Source organism: Tiliqua scincoides, chromosome 3 (genome assembly GCF_035046505.1).
Source record: "Tiliqua scincoides isolate rTilSci1 chromosome 3, rTilSci1.hap2, whole genome shotgun sequence".
Lineage (NCBI taxonomy): Eukaryota > Metazoa > Chordata > Lepidosauria > Squamata > Scincidae > Tiliqua > Tiliqua scincoides.
The window spans coordinates 33,951,836-33,968,592 of record NC_089823.1 but is presented as its reverse complement, the minus strand read 5'-3'; the positions used below and the strand labels follow the sequence as shown (position 1 = coordinate 33,968,592).

The 16,757-nt window shown below is 44.8% G+C and overlaps 1 protein-coding gene across 1 annotated transcript in view; it reads right to left on the bottom strand.

The window, feature by feature from the left end:
- Positions 1–459: 459 nt before the first annotated feature.
- CCDC191 (coiled-coil domain containing 191) overlaps positions 460–16,757 on the bottom strand; it is a 29,483-nt gene continuing 13,185 nt past the window's right edge. Inside the window, exons 12-17 of the mRNA XM_066620756.1 lie at positions 15,919–16,001; positions 15,033–15,134; positions 14,120–14,263; positions 12,784–12,936; positions 6,142–6,296; positions 460–2,154 (exon numbers count right to left, since the gene is read on the bottom strand). Coding sequence (XP_066476853.1) covers positions 2,022–2,154; positions 6,142–6,296; positions 12,784–12,936; positions 14,120–14,263; positions 15,033–15,134; positions 15,919–16,001 — 770 coding nt within the window. The 3' untranslated portion in view covers positions 460–2,021. The remainder of the gene's footprint in view (positions 2,155–6,141; positions 6,297–12,783; positions 12,937–14,119; positions 14,264–15,032; positions 15,135–15,918; positions 16,002–16,757) is intronic.

Below are 16,757 nucleotides of genomic sequence, written 5' to 3'. Positions count from 1 at the left end.
AAAAAATGGGCTTAAATATTTGACATTTGCTTGTTTTTCCAAAACATGGTTTTGATTAGCACAGTACTGGATTCCTCCTTAGCCACACAAAGCTGGTCTATAAATCTAAATGTGTTATTACCTCTCTGAGCCTGTTCATTGGGTACGCTGCCCTTGTGGTTGTAACCTGGGTTGAGTGTGGCAGTAGGCTTGAAGGTTTTTCCCCCTATACCGTAGGAAAAGGATAAGGACCTGAACTGAAATATTTGTTTATAATGAGGCACTCTTTCTCCCTCTCTGAGAGCCAAGTCAGATGTTTAGATAGCATTCTCTTTTTTAAAATCCAGACACGCTTACGTCCCACTGAAATCTCTGCCAATGCCTGGATGGATCAGGCATGTACCTAAATGGAGAAGTTTAGTCATCCTCAGTGTGGCTATCTAAATGAAATCAGCAAGGAATAAGGCTGAGTACAGGTATTGGTAGTATATTTCATCTTCTTGAACTTTGCCCAAAGCTAGACAGAGAATTACAAGTAGTAAATCATACCAGTCAGTTTCACGGCTTCCTGAGAATTCAACAGACTGCTGTGCTAAAATATACAGGTGTGCATCACTTAACAGGGATACATTCTCTGATCCCCAATGTTATGCAGCAGCTAAGCAAACATTCAGCCCAATCTGGTGCCTTTGTTGTGTAAACACTCCCTGCTAGACACCAGCTGGATGCACAGGCTACAGTGAAAAAGCAAGCACCAGCCACTTATTCCCTGCCCTTCTCCCACCCAAAGTTGGGTGCACAGCTAATGCCAGAGACTCATTAATGGCTTCAACGCTATTGCCAATTTTTAGCTTTTAGCCCAAAGAGCCAAACTTGACTGAAAGGGGCATTTGCAGATTATATTTGAACCCATGTCACTTCTCTTAATTTACTGTCAGGTACTCCAACTGGCTTCCAACACAAGTATCAAAATGGCTTTGATAATCAAGGGCATTTTAATGAGAATTTTTCCAACCCACTGACAGGATTTTTCTGACATTCAAAAGTTCAGGACACCCCCTACCCATCTCTTTCTCCTGATGTAGTCAAATTTTGAAGGAGCTTTGTGTCTCAAGAGTTGGCCAATGACAGAGCCACTCACTGTTGCTCAGATGTTCAGGATTAAAAACCATCATTGTATCAAATGCAGATTAAATACCCTTCTCTGTACTTGAGAAACCCTTGCATGACTTTAGAGTTGGTAACCAAGCAAGTTATCCCTTGCTTGGGATATTAAAGCATTTTAAAAATAGTGTATTATTTCAACTTCCTATGAACAAACATAAAATATAGTCATTTGCATAACGGGAGAAGTGTAAACAGTGAACCACAGAGATCCTGAACAAAAAGTGACATTTCAGTACCAAGAGCACATAGCTTACAGCAGAAGTCCATTTTGTGGCACAACAGAGTCACTGGAACCGATATGCTCTCAATACATACATATATGGAAGCTATTTGCCTATGGTGCACCTGTTATCATTGATGAATATGTGTGAATATTCACTATTCCAACCATGACTGTGAGAATCTTCCCACCCAATCATTGCTCTTCTTCCTGATGCGGTAGTGTATGTTTGGAAAATACCAATTTTTACTTTTTGCCCTACTTTTATAACTGTGGTTTTCACATTCATGCTGCGGTTACAGGATAGTACCACAAATAATAATAAATATCCCATAGATCTATGTGTCTGCATGTATGCAGAGGGGCAATGGTATTTTCATGCTATTGGTTGTCATTACAAGCAAGCCAACGGATGTAGACCGGAAGCTGGAAAAGAAAAGCACTGACCTGAGTCTCCTTTTGCTTGCAGCAAAAAGCTGGAGTTGATATTTCACTGGAACAGCAAAGATGCTGCAACACTGTGGAGAGAGACAAACATACACACAAGACTACAACTTCCTGGAATGTCTTCACAAATTCATTGACAACCAGTGAATGGTGCACATTAACTCTCTGCACCCAATTTTGCAGGCCTTAATAGTGTGGAATCCATAGGTCATCTTTGGAAGTCTGGGAGAATTTCAGCAACTTTCTTCCTTAACTGTTCTAGCCGCTTTTCCTTTTCCCTTTCTTCTTTCATCAGTGCTGGGAATTGCTTCCAGACCCTGAATGTACTCTGCATTATTCTCCTGTATGAAAAATTGTACAGGGAAAGACAAACCCAAAATACCAGAATTAAAAAGTAGCATGCATACGTCTGTTAAAACATGTATTAATAGGTTTCTTTCTTTTTATCTTGTTCTCACATTCTTTGTAAAAAAAATCCTACATGATTCCTGTGAATGCAAAGCTCACCATAAAGTGAAAGGAACTTAACTATTCACTGCACAACCTGGGCAGAGTTGAATGCACTATATGTTCTAGTTTACTAACAGAGGATGCAATTATTCCTACAACTGCCACCTGTTAAAATGGGTGTTGGGAGGACAGACGGACAGGATACTAAGATGAGCCCAGGGTGAAGACTGAAACTATGGGTGCAATCCTAACCCACTTTCCAGCACCGACATAAGGGCAATGCAACTCCGAGGTAAAGGAACAAACGTTGCCTAACCTTGAGGAGGCCTCCACGATTGCCTCCTAACTGCAGGATACAGCACATGCCCCACTGGCACAGCTAAGCCAGTGCTAGAAAGTTGGTTAGGAGTGCGCTCTAAGTCTTCATTTAAAAAAACACAATGCTTTTAAAAAAGAAACCCCCAAAACCCCTGGGGGCTAATGACAGTCCCTGTACCAGAACCAAAAACTGAACTGCATCCCACAGTGGCCAGGCTTGACTGTTGGACTGAAGTAAAGTCTGCAGCCTATGGCTTACTTCCTTTCAACCTGGAGCCCAAATGAGAGAGAGAAGAGACAATTTAATACAATTAACGCCAACATGCTTCTTAATTATTATTAAAAAATGAATGCCCCCCCCCTTTCTTCCTATATTTGCATTTCCCTTTTGTTATGTTCTGACAATATGCAGGTAAGAGAACCTTACACAGTGAATGCCTTGATGTCTCTGCTCAATTCTGGACTCTTTGGCCCCAACATCTTATTACTCCTTAAGTACCAAGGGAGAGCAAGTTGAGGCTTGTAGTAGATACCAATTATTTTTATAGAAAGGTAGGGTAGGAACAAAATGAAATAAAATAACTGAGCTGACCAAAAAGTCTTGTATCTCATTAATGGTAGATGAATCAGCTTGTTAAGACTAAAATCTTAATAATAAACTGAATTAATAACTGGTTTTAGCTAACAGAAATAAGTTAAATTATAGAAAGCAAAGATCACATATAGGCATCTCCCCCCATACTCACAGGGATTGTGCTCTGGGGCCCCCAATGGATAGGTAAACTGTGGATACAGGAAACCCTATATAAATTACAATGCTCCTTCCCCCCCACCCCCACATCCATTACCCTTTGTTTTTCTTTATTAGCAATAGAAACATGCATTTTCTTGTTTCTTGCAGGCAGCCTGCATGCTAGAAGGAAGAGACTAACAAAATGTTAACTGGAAGCTTCTTGCTTTCTGTTCACGTTCTGGCTGTGTCCCTTTAGCATTCAGGCTGCCTGCCTGTCATGTTCCTCAGTTAAGCAAGAAACTATTCCTCTGTTAAGCAAAAAATGTATGCTTCCACTGCTAATAAAGAAAAACAAAGATAATGGGCGCAGGAGCACAAGTGGAGAAGCACTGATAAGCAAACCTGTGGATACTGGATTCATGGATGGGGGATGCCGGTAATCATATCCAGAATGAGTCTAACATGGTACAGTTATTAGGTGAATGAACTATATAAATTAGGGAAACCAAATATCTTCCTGTAGGTGTACTGAAAATCTCTTCAGAGCCATCTTTTCCATGAGAACAGAGTGCTGGAGAGAATGCTCCAAGCTCTTCCCACACTGACATGATAGGAGGAACGAATGAGGCAAGTTTTAAAAGACTTGTTAAGACTACAGTGATCCCTTAGGACTCCAAAATCTTTGAGCAGCATGTAAAGCTCTTCTCCAACAGAGGGCAGAAAATAAATCCATTCTCCCACTGATTCCCGGGGGAGTCTGGGAACATCTGCCAGTGCAGAGAACAGAACAAATTGGAACAAGACAAATGCCAGCTCAGCATAATTCAGTGGGCATTGTGCTGGCTTCAACTGCTATGGAGAATTATCCTGCAAACTATATAGTGCATTCTTAATTCATAAGTGAATATTACCAACCACTAGTACCTCTTTTTTGGGGGGTGAAACTGCACATTATAACAACACATACAGGCTGGTTTGTAAACATGAATGCAGGAAAAGGGGACATTTGTAGGGAAGAATATGTGGGGGGTTTAAACCTCCAGTGCTCGATTCTCTCTTGCAAATGTTCCTCCCCTCGCATTACCATTATGATGCAAACACAGGGTTGGGTAACACTTGTTTGCTTTGTAACATGGGATTCTGCCCTAAATAGTTGTAGATTGTCTAGCTTGCATGGAGAACTTGGATCTCGTTATTCTATTTCCATCTGCACATATCCAGGACACCTTACCTAAAAAAAATTCAAAGACTAATACTTCTCATTACATAGCACAGCATTCTTCATTGTACTTTTGAAGCAGATCTTCAAAGTTTACAAAGAAAGAAAAGCTGGAGGAGTCAGCAAGAAAAATTTACAAAAGGAGGGAACTTGAGGCTCTATGGAAGAGTATTATTGACAGGGTATTGGACATTCAGTGATTTGCCACTTCCTTCCTCCATACCTGCCAATTCCAAAATATATTCAAAGGATTATGTCTGTGAACAGTTTGAATAGACAACTGACACTATCTGATATACTTCTAATATCAAGTACTCAAAACGGAAATGCACTTTAAAATGCATGCACTTTTAATAAAAAATGAAAAATGCAACAATTGTGGACTAACAGCCTAATCCTGAGCTGCCCAGAGCGTCCAGGCTCAGTGGCACCAAGAAGGGCTGCTGCCGAATCCTGCGCCTTCCGCGCTACCGCAGGAGGCTCCTCCAGAGAAGGGGACATTCGTTCCCTTCCCCCGAGTAAGGTAAGCAGTCCTGCAATGGGGCTACTCACTTTACTGCCGACCAAAAGGTCAGCGGTAAGGAAAAGGTGCTCGTGTAGGTTGCACAGCCCTCCACGAGCGCCCTGGGTCCTGCAGAGCACAGCTCCACGGATCTTCCTCCTGCCCATTTCCCCGGCACACCTCCCGCCTGCCCCTTGGCACGCCTCCCACCCGCCCTCTCTCTGCCCTCGTCGACCTCCCCCCTCGCCCCGTCCACACCCCTGCCTGCTGTTCTGGTGCTCTGTGGTCCGCTGAGCGGAAGACCGCTGAGCCGCGGAACCTGGGTGACCACCCCACACGCCAGCCAGTGCTGGGCTAGCACCGGCGGGAGCCTGGCGGTGAGCCCCGCAAACGTGCCTTACGGCAAAGAGCCATGCCGCCGACCACAGGATTGGGCTCTAATACTGTAAAATTTATAAAGGATGTTATTGGATATGAGATCCCAAAGAATCCAGTAACAATATTGTTAGGGCACTTGAAAGGACATTTCAGATCAAAACATTTTGTGATGGTGGACACTGCTTGTATTTTGATTGCAAGCATTGGAAGACTCCATGAAATTAATTTGCTGCCCCCCACCTTTTTTTTTTTTTTTGTCCTTGAAACAGTTTTGACATTTAAGTGAAGTTTTTGTTCACTATTACTCACACATTTTGGCCTTCGCTTTGTTTGTTCTCCTGTTTTTCAAGGTCAATGACTGATACTACTAGTTATAACTTTTCCCACTTTTTCCAATGAAGTAATATGCTCTTAAAAGCAGTTTTGTGATATGTCCTACTCTCAGTTAATGATTATGAGAGATTCAGAACCCTCAGGAAGTTAGATTCCCTTGACATCACTAAAGAATAGAAAAAGAGTCAAGACCTGGTGGACGACCATCTGAACATCACTAGGTTTTGAATACCTGCCATTCTTTAATTCTGTAACTAAAATATCAATAATTGCTTTACATTCATTTCTCCCAAGCATGCCCATTATGAGGACAATACATACAGGAAAAGGGTGAATATTTTTGGCAGAAAATACAATTCGAGTGAAAACAAGAAATATTGTATTTCTATAGTCACCTGTCACTATAACGATCTGCAGTCTTCTGCTTTTCCCAGAATGCACTTTTCTCTTCATTGAACACATCAAACCAAGCCCAAAGGACCTTCTTCTTAAGAGAAGTTTCATAGAGCTTATTTGCCTTCTCTTCCAGGGCAGATGAAAAATCCTTGTACTAGAAAGCAGGCCCAAGGAAGAAGAAGGGAAAACACATTTGAGCAATGGTTCAATAGTGAAACTGTATGTGTGTGTACAGGAAAACAAGACACTCAATAGACTTAGGATAAGAAAAGTAAAGTGTATGACCATGGCCAGAAACTTATATATAGTGGGTTCTCCTTATCCATGGGCTCAACATCCGTGGATCTGAATATCTACAGATGATGAGCCCACTGCTGAAGGGCCTCAGAGGATCTCCCAGTCACAAGCATAAGTGGCTACCAGAAGAGGCCTTCTGAGGAGGCGGCGTACTACTTCTGGAGGGCCAGATGCGGCCCCTAGGTATGTTACTGCAGTGCTGCACCCTTCCTGCAGTACCCACCAGGGGTCCTGGAAAGGATCCCTGCGAATACTGACAGCCCATTCTATTCCACAGAAGCACAAAATTCAGTATTGAATGTACAATTTATCATCTTGAGAATCTCAGCCTCTGTTTTTTAAAAGAAAAATCTAGGAAACAATCCTTCCCCAGCCAAATGTGTTGGATGAACAAGGAGCTATTGTTCCACTCTCCTCCATGCACACTGGAAACTGTTTGAAACTGCCACACAGGCTGATCTTGATCCAGCTCCTGGGTGCAATGCATGCAGAGTCCCTCAACACCACAATGATGTTATAGCAAGACAAGGACTGCCTGAATCTACAGGTCTGACCTTGGTATCTGTGGGGTATCCATTCCTGGACCCCCCCCCCCATAGATACTGAAACCTGCAGATAATTAAATCTGTGGGTTGCAGACCAACAGGTCGTCCAAACACGACTGGAACCTTGTTCCAGTTGGGTCCAGATTTAGGAGTCGTTCTGATGCCTCTGGAAGCATCAGAAGGGCACTTCCAATGCTTCCAGGGGGCTTTCTGAGGCCCACAGAGACACATGCAATCTCCACAGGTCTCAGAAAACCTCCAGGACATGACTGGAATGAGTCATGGGTCTGGGACATCTTCAGTTTTGAAGTCACGCCCATCAGCAGCCATTTGCCTTCCTGAGCTTTTGTAAACTCACCTGGGAAGGCCAGCCCCCTTTCAATCAGGAAGGAAGGAGGGGGGAGGAGCCAGCCAGGAGTATAAAGCTAGGCAGGCCATCGCGTGAGGCTCTCTGCAGACGCGTGTGGCCTCTGGGAACCCAGTGCCTCGGGAACTAAGTGCCAGGTAAGGCACAAGAGTTTAGCGTCTGGGCGAGTTCAGCAGCAGGGCGAGGAGGCCAGGGCCCCATACACTGCCCTTCCTCTTCCCTAGGGAAAAGGGCTGCTATCCAGTGTACGGTTTTTAAAAGGACCCCTAAATAAAACAACAACAACAACAACAAAAAAGCTATGCAGTCAGACAGCCAGCAGCAGGGTGGGGGCTATCCAGTGTTCTGCATCGAGTGCCACATGTATGATTATATGCCTCTGGGGCATAAGTCATGGGTGTGTCCTCGATGCAAGGAGCTCCAGGCTCTCAGGGAACGCATCCGCTCCCTTGAAGCCTTGGTGGCCGACCTGGAGAAGCGCAGGCAGCCAGAGGAGGACCGTGGGGAGACTTCTGGGGACGATCAGGCTTCGTCCCAACCTCAGGCGTGCAGCTCCTCGGCTGCCCGGGTGGGAAGTCTCGGGACTGGAGGACGTCATCCTGGAGAGGAGGGAAACAATCCCCTAGGGGGGATCCCTTCTCCAGGGGATGGGCCCGTATGCGAGCGCACTCGGGATACTCCTCGGCGGGAGGGGGGTCGGGGGCTTCTTGTAGTGGGGGATTCGATTATTAGAAACATAGAGAGGGGGGTTTGCGACGGATGTGAGGACTGCATGGTGACTTGCCTGCCTGGTGCGAAGGTTGCGGACATCACTTCTCGTCTAGACAGGCTAGTAGACAGTGCTGGGGGAGAGGTAGCGGCTGTGGTGCATGTCGGCACCAACGACGTGGGCAAGTGTAGCTGGGAGGTCCTGGAGGCCAAATTTAGGCTTTTAGGCAGGAAGCTGAAAGCCAGGACCTCAAAGGTAGCGTTCTCTGAAGTGCTACCTGTTCCACGCGCAGGGCCAGCTAGGCAGGCGGAGATCAGGGGTCTCAATGCGTGGATGAGACGGTGGTGTAGGGAGGAGGGGTTTAGATTCGTTAGGCACTGGGGAACGTTTTGGGACAAGCGGGGCCTGTACAAGAGGGACGGGCTCCATTTGAACCAGAATGGAACCAGACTGCTGGCGCGTAACATTAAAAAGGTGGCAGAGCAGCTTTTAAACTGATCCCTGGGGGAAGGCCGACAGGAGCCGAGGGGCATCCGGTTCGGGACTCCTCATCCCTATGGGATGAGGATGGGGAGGTTAGAGAACAACAAGACAAAGGCAGGGTAGGAGAAGAAATTGGGAAAGGTAGGGTGATGGGATGTGATAGACGGTTTGGCACAATGAGAGGATGCGGGGACAAAGGAGCGAATAAGCAGCCCATCCTGGGGCATTCCGTGTATAAATGCTTTTATGCGAATGCCCGAAGTCTACGAGCAAAGGTGGGAGAACTGGAATGTCTGGTGACAAGGGAAAATATTGACATAGTGGGCATAACGGAAACCTGGTGGAATGCGGAGAATCAGTGGGATACCGCAATCCCGGGCTATAAACTCTACAGGAGGGACAGACAGGGGCGTGTTGGAGGTGGGTGGCCCTTTATGTTAAGGAAGGGATAGAATCCAGCAAAGTAGAGATTGAAGGTGGGTCCGACTCCACCGTAGAATCTCTGTGGGTTAAATTACCAGGCTTGTGCAGCGATGTAATACTGGGGGCGTGCTATCGTCCTCCAGACCAGAAATCTGATGGGGACCTTGAAATGAGGGAACAGATCAGGGAGGTGACAAGGAAGGACAGGGTTGTAATCATGGGGGACTTCAATTATCCTCATATTGACTGGGTCAATTTGTGTTCTGGTCACGATAAGGAAACCGCATTTCTTGACGTGCTAAATGACTGTGGCTTAGATCAGCTAGTCATGGAGCCCACCAGAGGACAGGTGACTCTGGATTTAATTTTGTGCGGTACGCAGGACCTGGTTAGAGATGTAAACGTTACTGAGCCATTGGGGAACAGTGATCATGCTGCAATCCGTTTTGACGTGCACGTTGGGGGAAGAATACCAGGCAAATCTCTAACAAAAACCCTTGACTTCCGACGGGCGGACTTCCCTCAAATGAGGAGGCTGGTTAGAAGGAGGTTGAAAGGGAGGGTAAAAAGAGTCCAGTCTCTCCAGAGTGCATGGAGGCTGCTTAAAACAACAGTAACAGAGGCCCAGCAGAGGTGTATACCGCAAAGAAAGAAGGGTTCCACTAAATCCAGGAGAGTGCCCGCATGGCTAACCAGCCAAGTTAGAGAGGCTGTGAAGGGCAAGGAAGCTTCCTTCCGTAAATGGAAGTCTTGCCCTAATGAAGAGAATAAAAAGGAACATAAACTGTGGCAAAAGAAATGTAAGAAGGTGATAGGGGAGGCCAAGCGAGACTATGAGGAACGCATGGCCAGCAACATTAAGGGGAATAATAAAAGCTTCTTCAAATATGTTAGAAGCAGGAAACCCGCCAGAGAAGCGGTTGGCCCTCTGGATGGTGAGGGAGGGAAAGGGGAGATAAAAGGAGACTTAGAGATGGCAGAGAAATTAAATGAGTTCTTTGCATCTGTCTTCACGGCAGAAGACCTCGGGCAGATACCGCTGCCCGAACGGCCCCTCCTGACCGAGGAGTTAAGTCAGATAGAGGTTAAAAGAGAAGATGTTTCAGACCTCATTGATAAATTAAAGATCAATAAGTCACCGGGCCCTGATGGCATACACCCAAGGGTTATTAAGGAATTGAAGAATGAAGTTGCAGATCTCTTGACTAAGATATGCAACTTGTCCCTCAAAACGGCCACGGTACCAGAAGATTGGAGGATAGCAAATGTCACGCCTATTTTTAAAAAGGGAAAGAGGGGGGACCCGGGAAACTATAGGCCGGTCAGCCTAACATCCATACCGGGTAAGATGGTGGAATGCTTCATCAAAGATAGGATCTCAAAACACATAGACGAACAGGCCTTGCTGAGGGAGAGTCAGCATGGCTTCTGTAAGGGTAAGTCTTGCCTCACAAACCTTATAGAATTCTTTGAAAAGGTCAACAGGCATGTGGATGCGGGAGAACCCGTGGACATTATATATCTGGACTTTCAGAAGGCGTTTGACACGGTCCCTCACCAAAGGCTACTGAAAAAAGTCCACAGTCAGGGAATTAGAGGACAGGTCCTCTTGTGGATTGAGAACTGGTTGGAGGCCAGGAAGCAGAGAGTGGGTGTCAATGGGCAATTTTCACAATGGAGAGAGGTGAAAAGCGGTGTGCCCCAAGGATCTGTCCTGGGACCGGTGCTTTTCAACCTCTTCATAAATGACCTGGAGACAGGGTTGAGCAGTGAAGTGGCAAAGTTTGCAGACGACACCAAACTTTTCCGAGTGGTAAAGACCAGAAGTGATTGTGAGGAGCTCCAGAAGGATCTCTCCAGACTGGCAGAATGGGCAGCAAAATGGCAGATGCGCTTCAATGTCAGTAAGTGTAAAGTCATGCACATTGGGGCAAAAAATCAAAACTTTAGATATAGGCTGATGGGTTCTGAGCTGTCTGTGACAGATCAGGAGAGAGATCTTGGGGTGGTGGTGGACAGATCGATGAAAGTGTCGACCCAATGTGCAGTGGCAGTGAAGAAGGCCAATTCTATGCTTGGGATCATTAGGAAGGGTATTGAGAACAAAACGGTTAGTATTATAATGCCGTTGTACAAATCGATGGTAAGGCCACACCTGGAGTATTGTGTCCAGTTCTGGTCACCGCATCTCAAAAAAGACATAGTGGAAATGGAAAAGGTGCAAAAGAGAGCGACTAAGATGATTACGGGGCTGGGGCACCTTCCTTATGAGGAAAGGCTACGGCGTTTGGGCCTCTTCAGCCTAGAAAAGAAACACTTGAGGGGGGACATGATTGAGACATACAAAATTATGCAGGGAATGGACAGAGTGGATAGGGAGATGCTCTTTACACTCTCACATAATACCAGAACCAGGGGACATCCACTAAAATTGAGTGTTGGGCGGGTTAGGACAGACAAAAGAAAATATTTCTTTACTCAGCGCGTGGTCGGTCTGTGGAACTCCTTGCCACAGGATGTGGTGCTGGCGTCTAGCCTAGACGCCTTTAAAAGGGGATTGGACGAGTTTCTGGAGGAAAAATCCATTATGGGGTACACGCCATGATGTGTATGCGCAACCTCCTGATTTTAGGAATGGGTTAAGTCAGAATGCCAGATGTAGGGGAGAGCACCAGGATGAGGTCTCTTGTTATCTGGTGTGCTCCCTGGGGCATTTGGTGGGCCGCTGTGAGATACAGGAAGCTGGACTAGATGGGCCTATGGCCTGATCCAGTGGGGCTGTTCTTATGTTCTTATGTTCAGTTGGTCTTCAGCCGCTGATTCGGGATCCACTATGGATAAAATCTGCAGGTCCAAAATCCACAGATAAAGAGGACCCATTTCTACCTAGACTTTGAACAGTCTGTGCCCTCAAGCAGTCCTTAAACAGGAATACATTTTGTAAAGTCACAGCCCAAGAATATAACAGCACAGTGCCACATCACCGCTACATTGGTTGTGAGGAATTTTGCTGATTGGCCTATAACTCCACATATCCCCACCTTCATTATTCCACAACCTACTGGTAAGTGAAACAAGTCTTCCTCAGTCCATAGCAGCCCAGATTAAAATCTGTCAACCAAGTCTGCAGTTTGATTCTGCAGTCCTATGTATTGTTTACTTGGAGGCAAGTCTCACTGTAGTCAGTAAGGCTTACTCCTAGAGAAGTGTGCCTAGAGCGACTAAGATGATTACTGGACTGGGGCACCTTCCTTATGAGGAAAGGCTACAGCCTAGAAAAGAAACGCCTGAGGGGGGACATGATTGAGACATACAAAATTATGCATGGGAAGGATAAAGTGGATAGAGAGATACTCTTTACACTCTCACATAACACCAGAACCAGGGGACATCCACTAAAACTGAGTGTTGAGAGGGTTAGGACAGACAAAAGAAAATATTTCTTTACTCAGCTTGTGGTTGAACTGTGGAACTCCTTGCCACAGGATGTGATGACGGCATCTGGCCTGGATGCCTTTAAAAGGGGATTGGACAAATTTTCGGAGGAAAATTCCATTACGGGTTACAAGCCATGATGTGTGTGTGCAACCTCCTGATTTTAGAAACGGGCTATGTCAGATGCAAGGGAGGGCACCGGGATGCAGGTCTCTTGTTATCTGGTGTGCTCCCTGGGGCATTTGGTGGGCCGCTGTGAGATACAGGAAGCTGGACTAGATGGGCCTATGGCCTGATCCAGTGGGGCTGTTCTTATGTTCTTATGAAATGTAGCTCCAGACTCAAAAGCTGTTTTAGGAATAAACTTTTTTCCCTTGCTCACCTTTATCCAGACCCTGAAAAACCTCCTCAGTAGCAAAGAGAAATAAAGCTCCTCAGCCTGTGCTGTTTTCCTAGCGAGGGTCTCTTGGATATGATGAAGCCAAGCAAGCAGACAAGTCCTTTGCAATATGAAGCAATGATGCCTTTGAGCCATCTAAGCACAGAGACAGGAGAGAAAGACAAACACAAAAGTTTCTGAACTGATTGCTGAGAGCTGTAGCCATGGAAGTCCCACTGCAACATTACTCAGACTTAATATTTAAGCTTCCATCACCACTAACCTACAGTCTTGCTGTTTCTATTCATAATTCCACATTCACGTCATGTCTTCAGAGCAAGCATGCAAACCTTTCCACTTTGTGGTTTAATAATAGACTGCATTTTCTTCACTACTTGTGATATGAAATAAACAGCAAGTTCTTGATTGGTGACCAGAGTCACAAATATCCCTGACAGGGCCAGCTTTTTGGCAATTAGGCCATTTTGGCAGAACTGGGCCCTGTGCTTCAGAGGGGCCTCAGCATGGAATTGCCCCTGCATGGAATTGCCCATGCCTCAGCATGGAACAGCATGGCATGGCAAGCAGAGCAATGTCAGCCCACCTGCCCAAATGTCTAGCCTCTGAACGGCCCAAAATGGACCTCCTGCAAGCATCTGGCAGTGACATCAGCATGTCATCACCTATTTCTGGGTGCTTTGCACCTTCAGTGCATTCAGCGCAGGTGCATGTGAGTTGGGCCATATGGTGCTCCACTTTGGGCCCCACTGTTCCTGGGGCCAGCCCTGGTTCCTGACTTTGGGTGTGAATACAGATGACTATTATTTATTTATTGGTTCTATTTCTAGTTCATCCTAAGGGCAAGCAACATGAAAATCACAGCCTAATAAAACAGAAGGTAAAATACCCACATAATACAGTGCTTGATTATATCTTGCTGATAAAAAGCTAGCCCAAAATGAAATCTAACAGATTACCCATGATAAACATTAGGTGAGAAATTACCTTGCATTACTCAGTACGCATGCATTGAGGACTCACCTTTTGCATTGTTATATCCATGTCATTTCCTTTACCCTTTTAAATTTCACCCTGGTTGTTACTCACATCCCATGTTAGAAACAGTATGACAGAGGATTTCCCATAGTCAGCACATCCATGATGTATGAGCAAATCAGAAGAGATAGGGAGGAGGAAGTAATTCCTTCCTGCTGCTTGCAGAGACATTTATTGATGGACTGGACCCTTCACACTCCTGCTGTGGATATCCTGAGGAACAGTGGGAAGCTGGTTGAGGAGTTCTTAGGCAAGTGTACAAGGAGGCAACATTTTTACTTACCACCCAATTTTGCTGAGTTTGTTCTATTAGTCTTTTCCAGGGCTCCAGACCCCATTTTTTGAGAAGAACCTTATCATAATGTGCCTTGGCTTTTGACAGGAGCTCTTGCTCCCTCTCTTGTCTTCTCTTTTTATCCAGTTCCTTCTGCATGATTAAGGAAACAGAAGAGATCCAATTCATTCATTCATTCATCCAGGACACATCATCATCAAATTAATATTTTCAATTTGGTCTTGAAACATATTAGTAGTGTAATGAGGGAGTTGCTACTAAGAGTAGCAACTAAGAACTTCTCCAGACACTGTACAGCATCAAAATATTTTCACTTTCAGTAATTATTTACACACACGCAGGTCCACTAACTGCAGTTGCTGGTTAACAGCAATTCTTCTCTTAGCTGGTGCAGCAGTCACACATCCATTTCTACAGGAATAGAGACTGTGCTAATGTCACAGGCACCTATTAGATGGTGCAATGGCTTCACTGCCAGACTCACCACAAGACCATCACACACACAAATATAATTTTGAATGATCCAACAGTTTTTTACTGTGAGATCCCATTTATATGATGTGTCTACTCATTAAGAACAATTGCTTACCAATTTAAAAACAACAATCGGAAACCCAGCCCACAACAACACTAGCCCTGCTCACTTTGTTACATGAGGACATGAAGATGGCTTATATCAGTGACTGCCAATAAAGTTCCGAAAAAATAAAATGACTGGAATGGCAATTACAAGAGGAGAACAAAAGCAGGTGGTTTCTTCACCTCTGAATATCACTTTACAGAGACAGATTAGAGTCGCACCCCCAACTTATCACCAAGTGGCCACTGACTGTCTAGTAATGAGTGCACTCTCTACTGCTAGAGGTGTGAAACAGAAATGAGTTCACAATATTCAGTTCACCATTTTCTGCAGTCTCCTTTCCTCCCGCCTCTTTTCTAGCTGAGCTTCCTTTTCTGCTGCTTCTTGCCTCTGACGCTCCTCCTCTGCAGCCTGCATCTTGACCTGAAAATGGAGAAAAAGAACAAAGCGAGCTAAACCCACCACATTTGAATTCAACTATCCCCAGCCAAGGAATAGAGAATCCGCAAACCAGATGACTGCCTAAACAGTCTTAAAACATAAGAATCTAGACAATAGAAGCTTAATGTCTTGGGCCTGCCGAGTTCTATTACGCACAGATATTCTAGGATACAAGAAGATGATTTTCCTTTACCCTGAATCAACAGATTGATGCATGCTTCTGTATTCCTGAATGTTATTAATAATTAATAACAATAATTAATGTTAATTTAATAATTACAATAACAGTGATTAGCCATGAAAACAAAGTGAGATCTCCAGGCTGAGAAGCAGTATACTCCTCAAGTACCAGACACTGGGGACAAACAACTGGAGATGGCTACCATCATCATGCTCTGCTTGTTTTCCTTCTAGAGAGGCAACTGGCTGGCCACTGAAAACAAAATGAAGAACTAGATGGACTTCAATCTGATCCAGTACATTGTCAAACTTCTATAAAATAAGACAGTACTTTGTCAAACTTCTATAAAATGCTTCATGGTATACCTTGTAACTTATGAGGCAGACCATGAAGCGTTTTACCATGAAGAATTTGGTTTTCATTTTCAGATAAGATACTGGGCCTGCACCTTTGGTTTTCTTACTAATTTTTACCTGGCTTGATACTACTCTGCTTTTCATTCTGTTTTTTGTTCTCCAACCACAACAACCTAAAACTTCCCTCATGGGAAGAAAAGACTCAAGGCTAGCATTCAATTTTATTTACCAGATTCTCCTCTTCTCGTTTTTTCTTTGCTTCTTCCAGTTCCCTCCTTCGTTCTGCTCGCTGAATTGCCCTTTCTTCCATGGCTAGGGAATTGAGGCAAAAGGGGAATTGCTCCATTAAAGCAAATGGAGCTTTGGGACACAGATAATGTATCATTCTGTTTGTTGTACTTGACTTGACCTCACAATACCAATGAAAAAGAAAAACCTGCCCTGCTGCAGCAGACCGATGGTCCACTTAGCTTAACATTCTACCATGACAGTGCTACAGAGACAGAGAACATGATGTGCAGGACAAAATGGTGACATTATCCTGTAGTCCCCAATACAAGGTAGTTAAAATTCTATTATGTCAGAAAATGGAGCAGAACTGAGGAGGAACAGAATGTGACTGAACTTACTGGTATTATGGATGTGTATTGTGACTGATGGTTTCCTACATCCATTTCAGACAGAATTAGATCTCATCCCAGTCATTCATCCTAACTAGTATTCAACCATCCTGAACACCTGTCCCTCTCTATGCTACACCAGACACAAAACCCTGTCACCAAGATGGGGTTAACCAAAACAAGTCTTTGTAAAAGTCATGGGAGTCTCATGGAAGATCCTAGGGAGCAAGAGGTAGCAAGCAGGACAACATCAGTTCAGGTTTCACAATACTCTGTGAGGCAGTTTACAGAGAAGACAGTGGCTCATCCAAGGTCACCCAGTAAGCAACACATGTTCACACTGTGACTCATCATGTGTAAGTTCACACCACTTTGGAAAAAGCTCTGAAAGCTATATAATCAACTATCTTGGGGGCAGAGCCTGAACTAATACTGAATTGTGAAGATC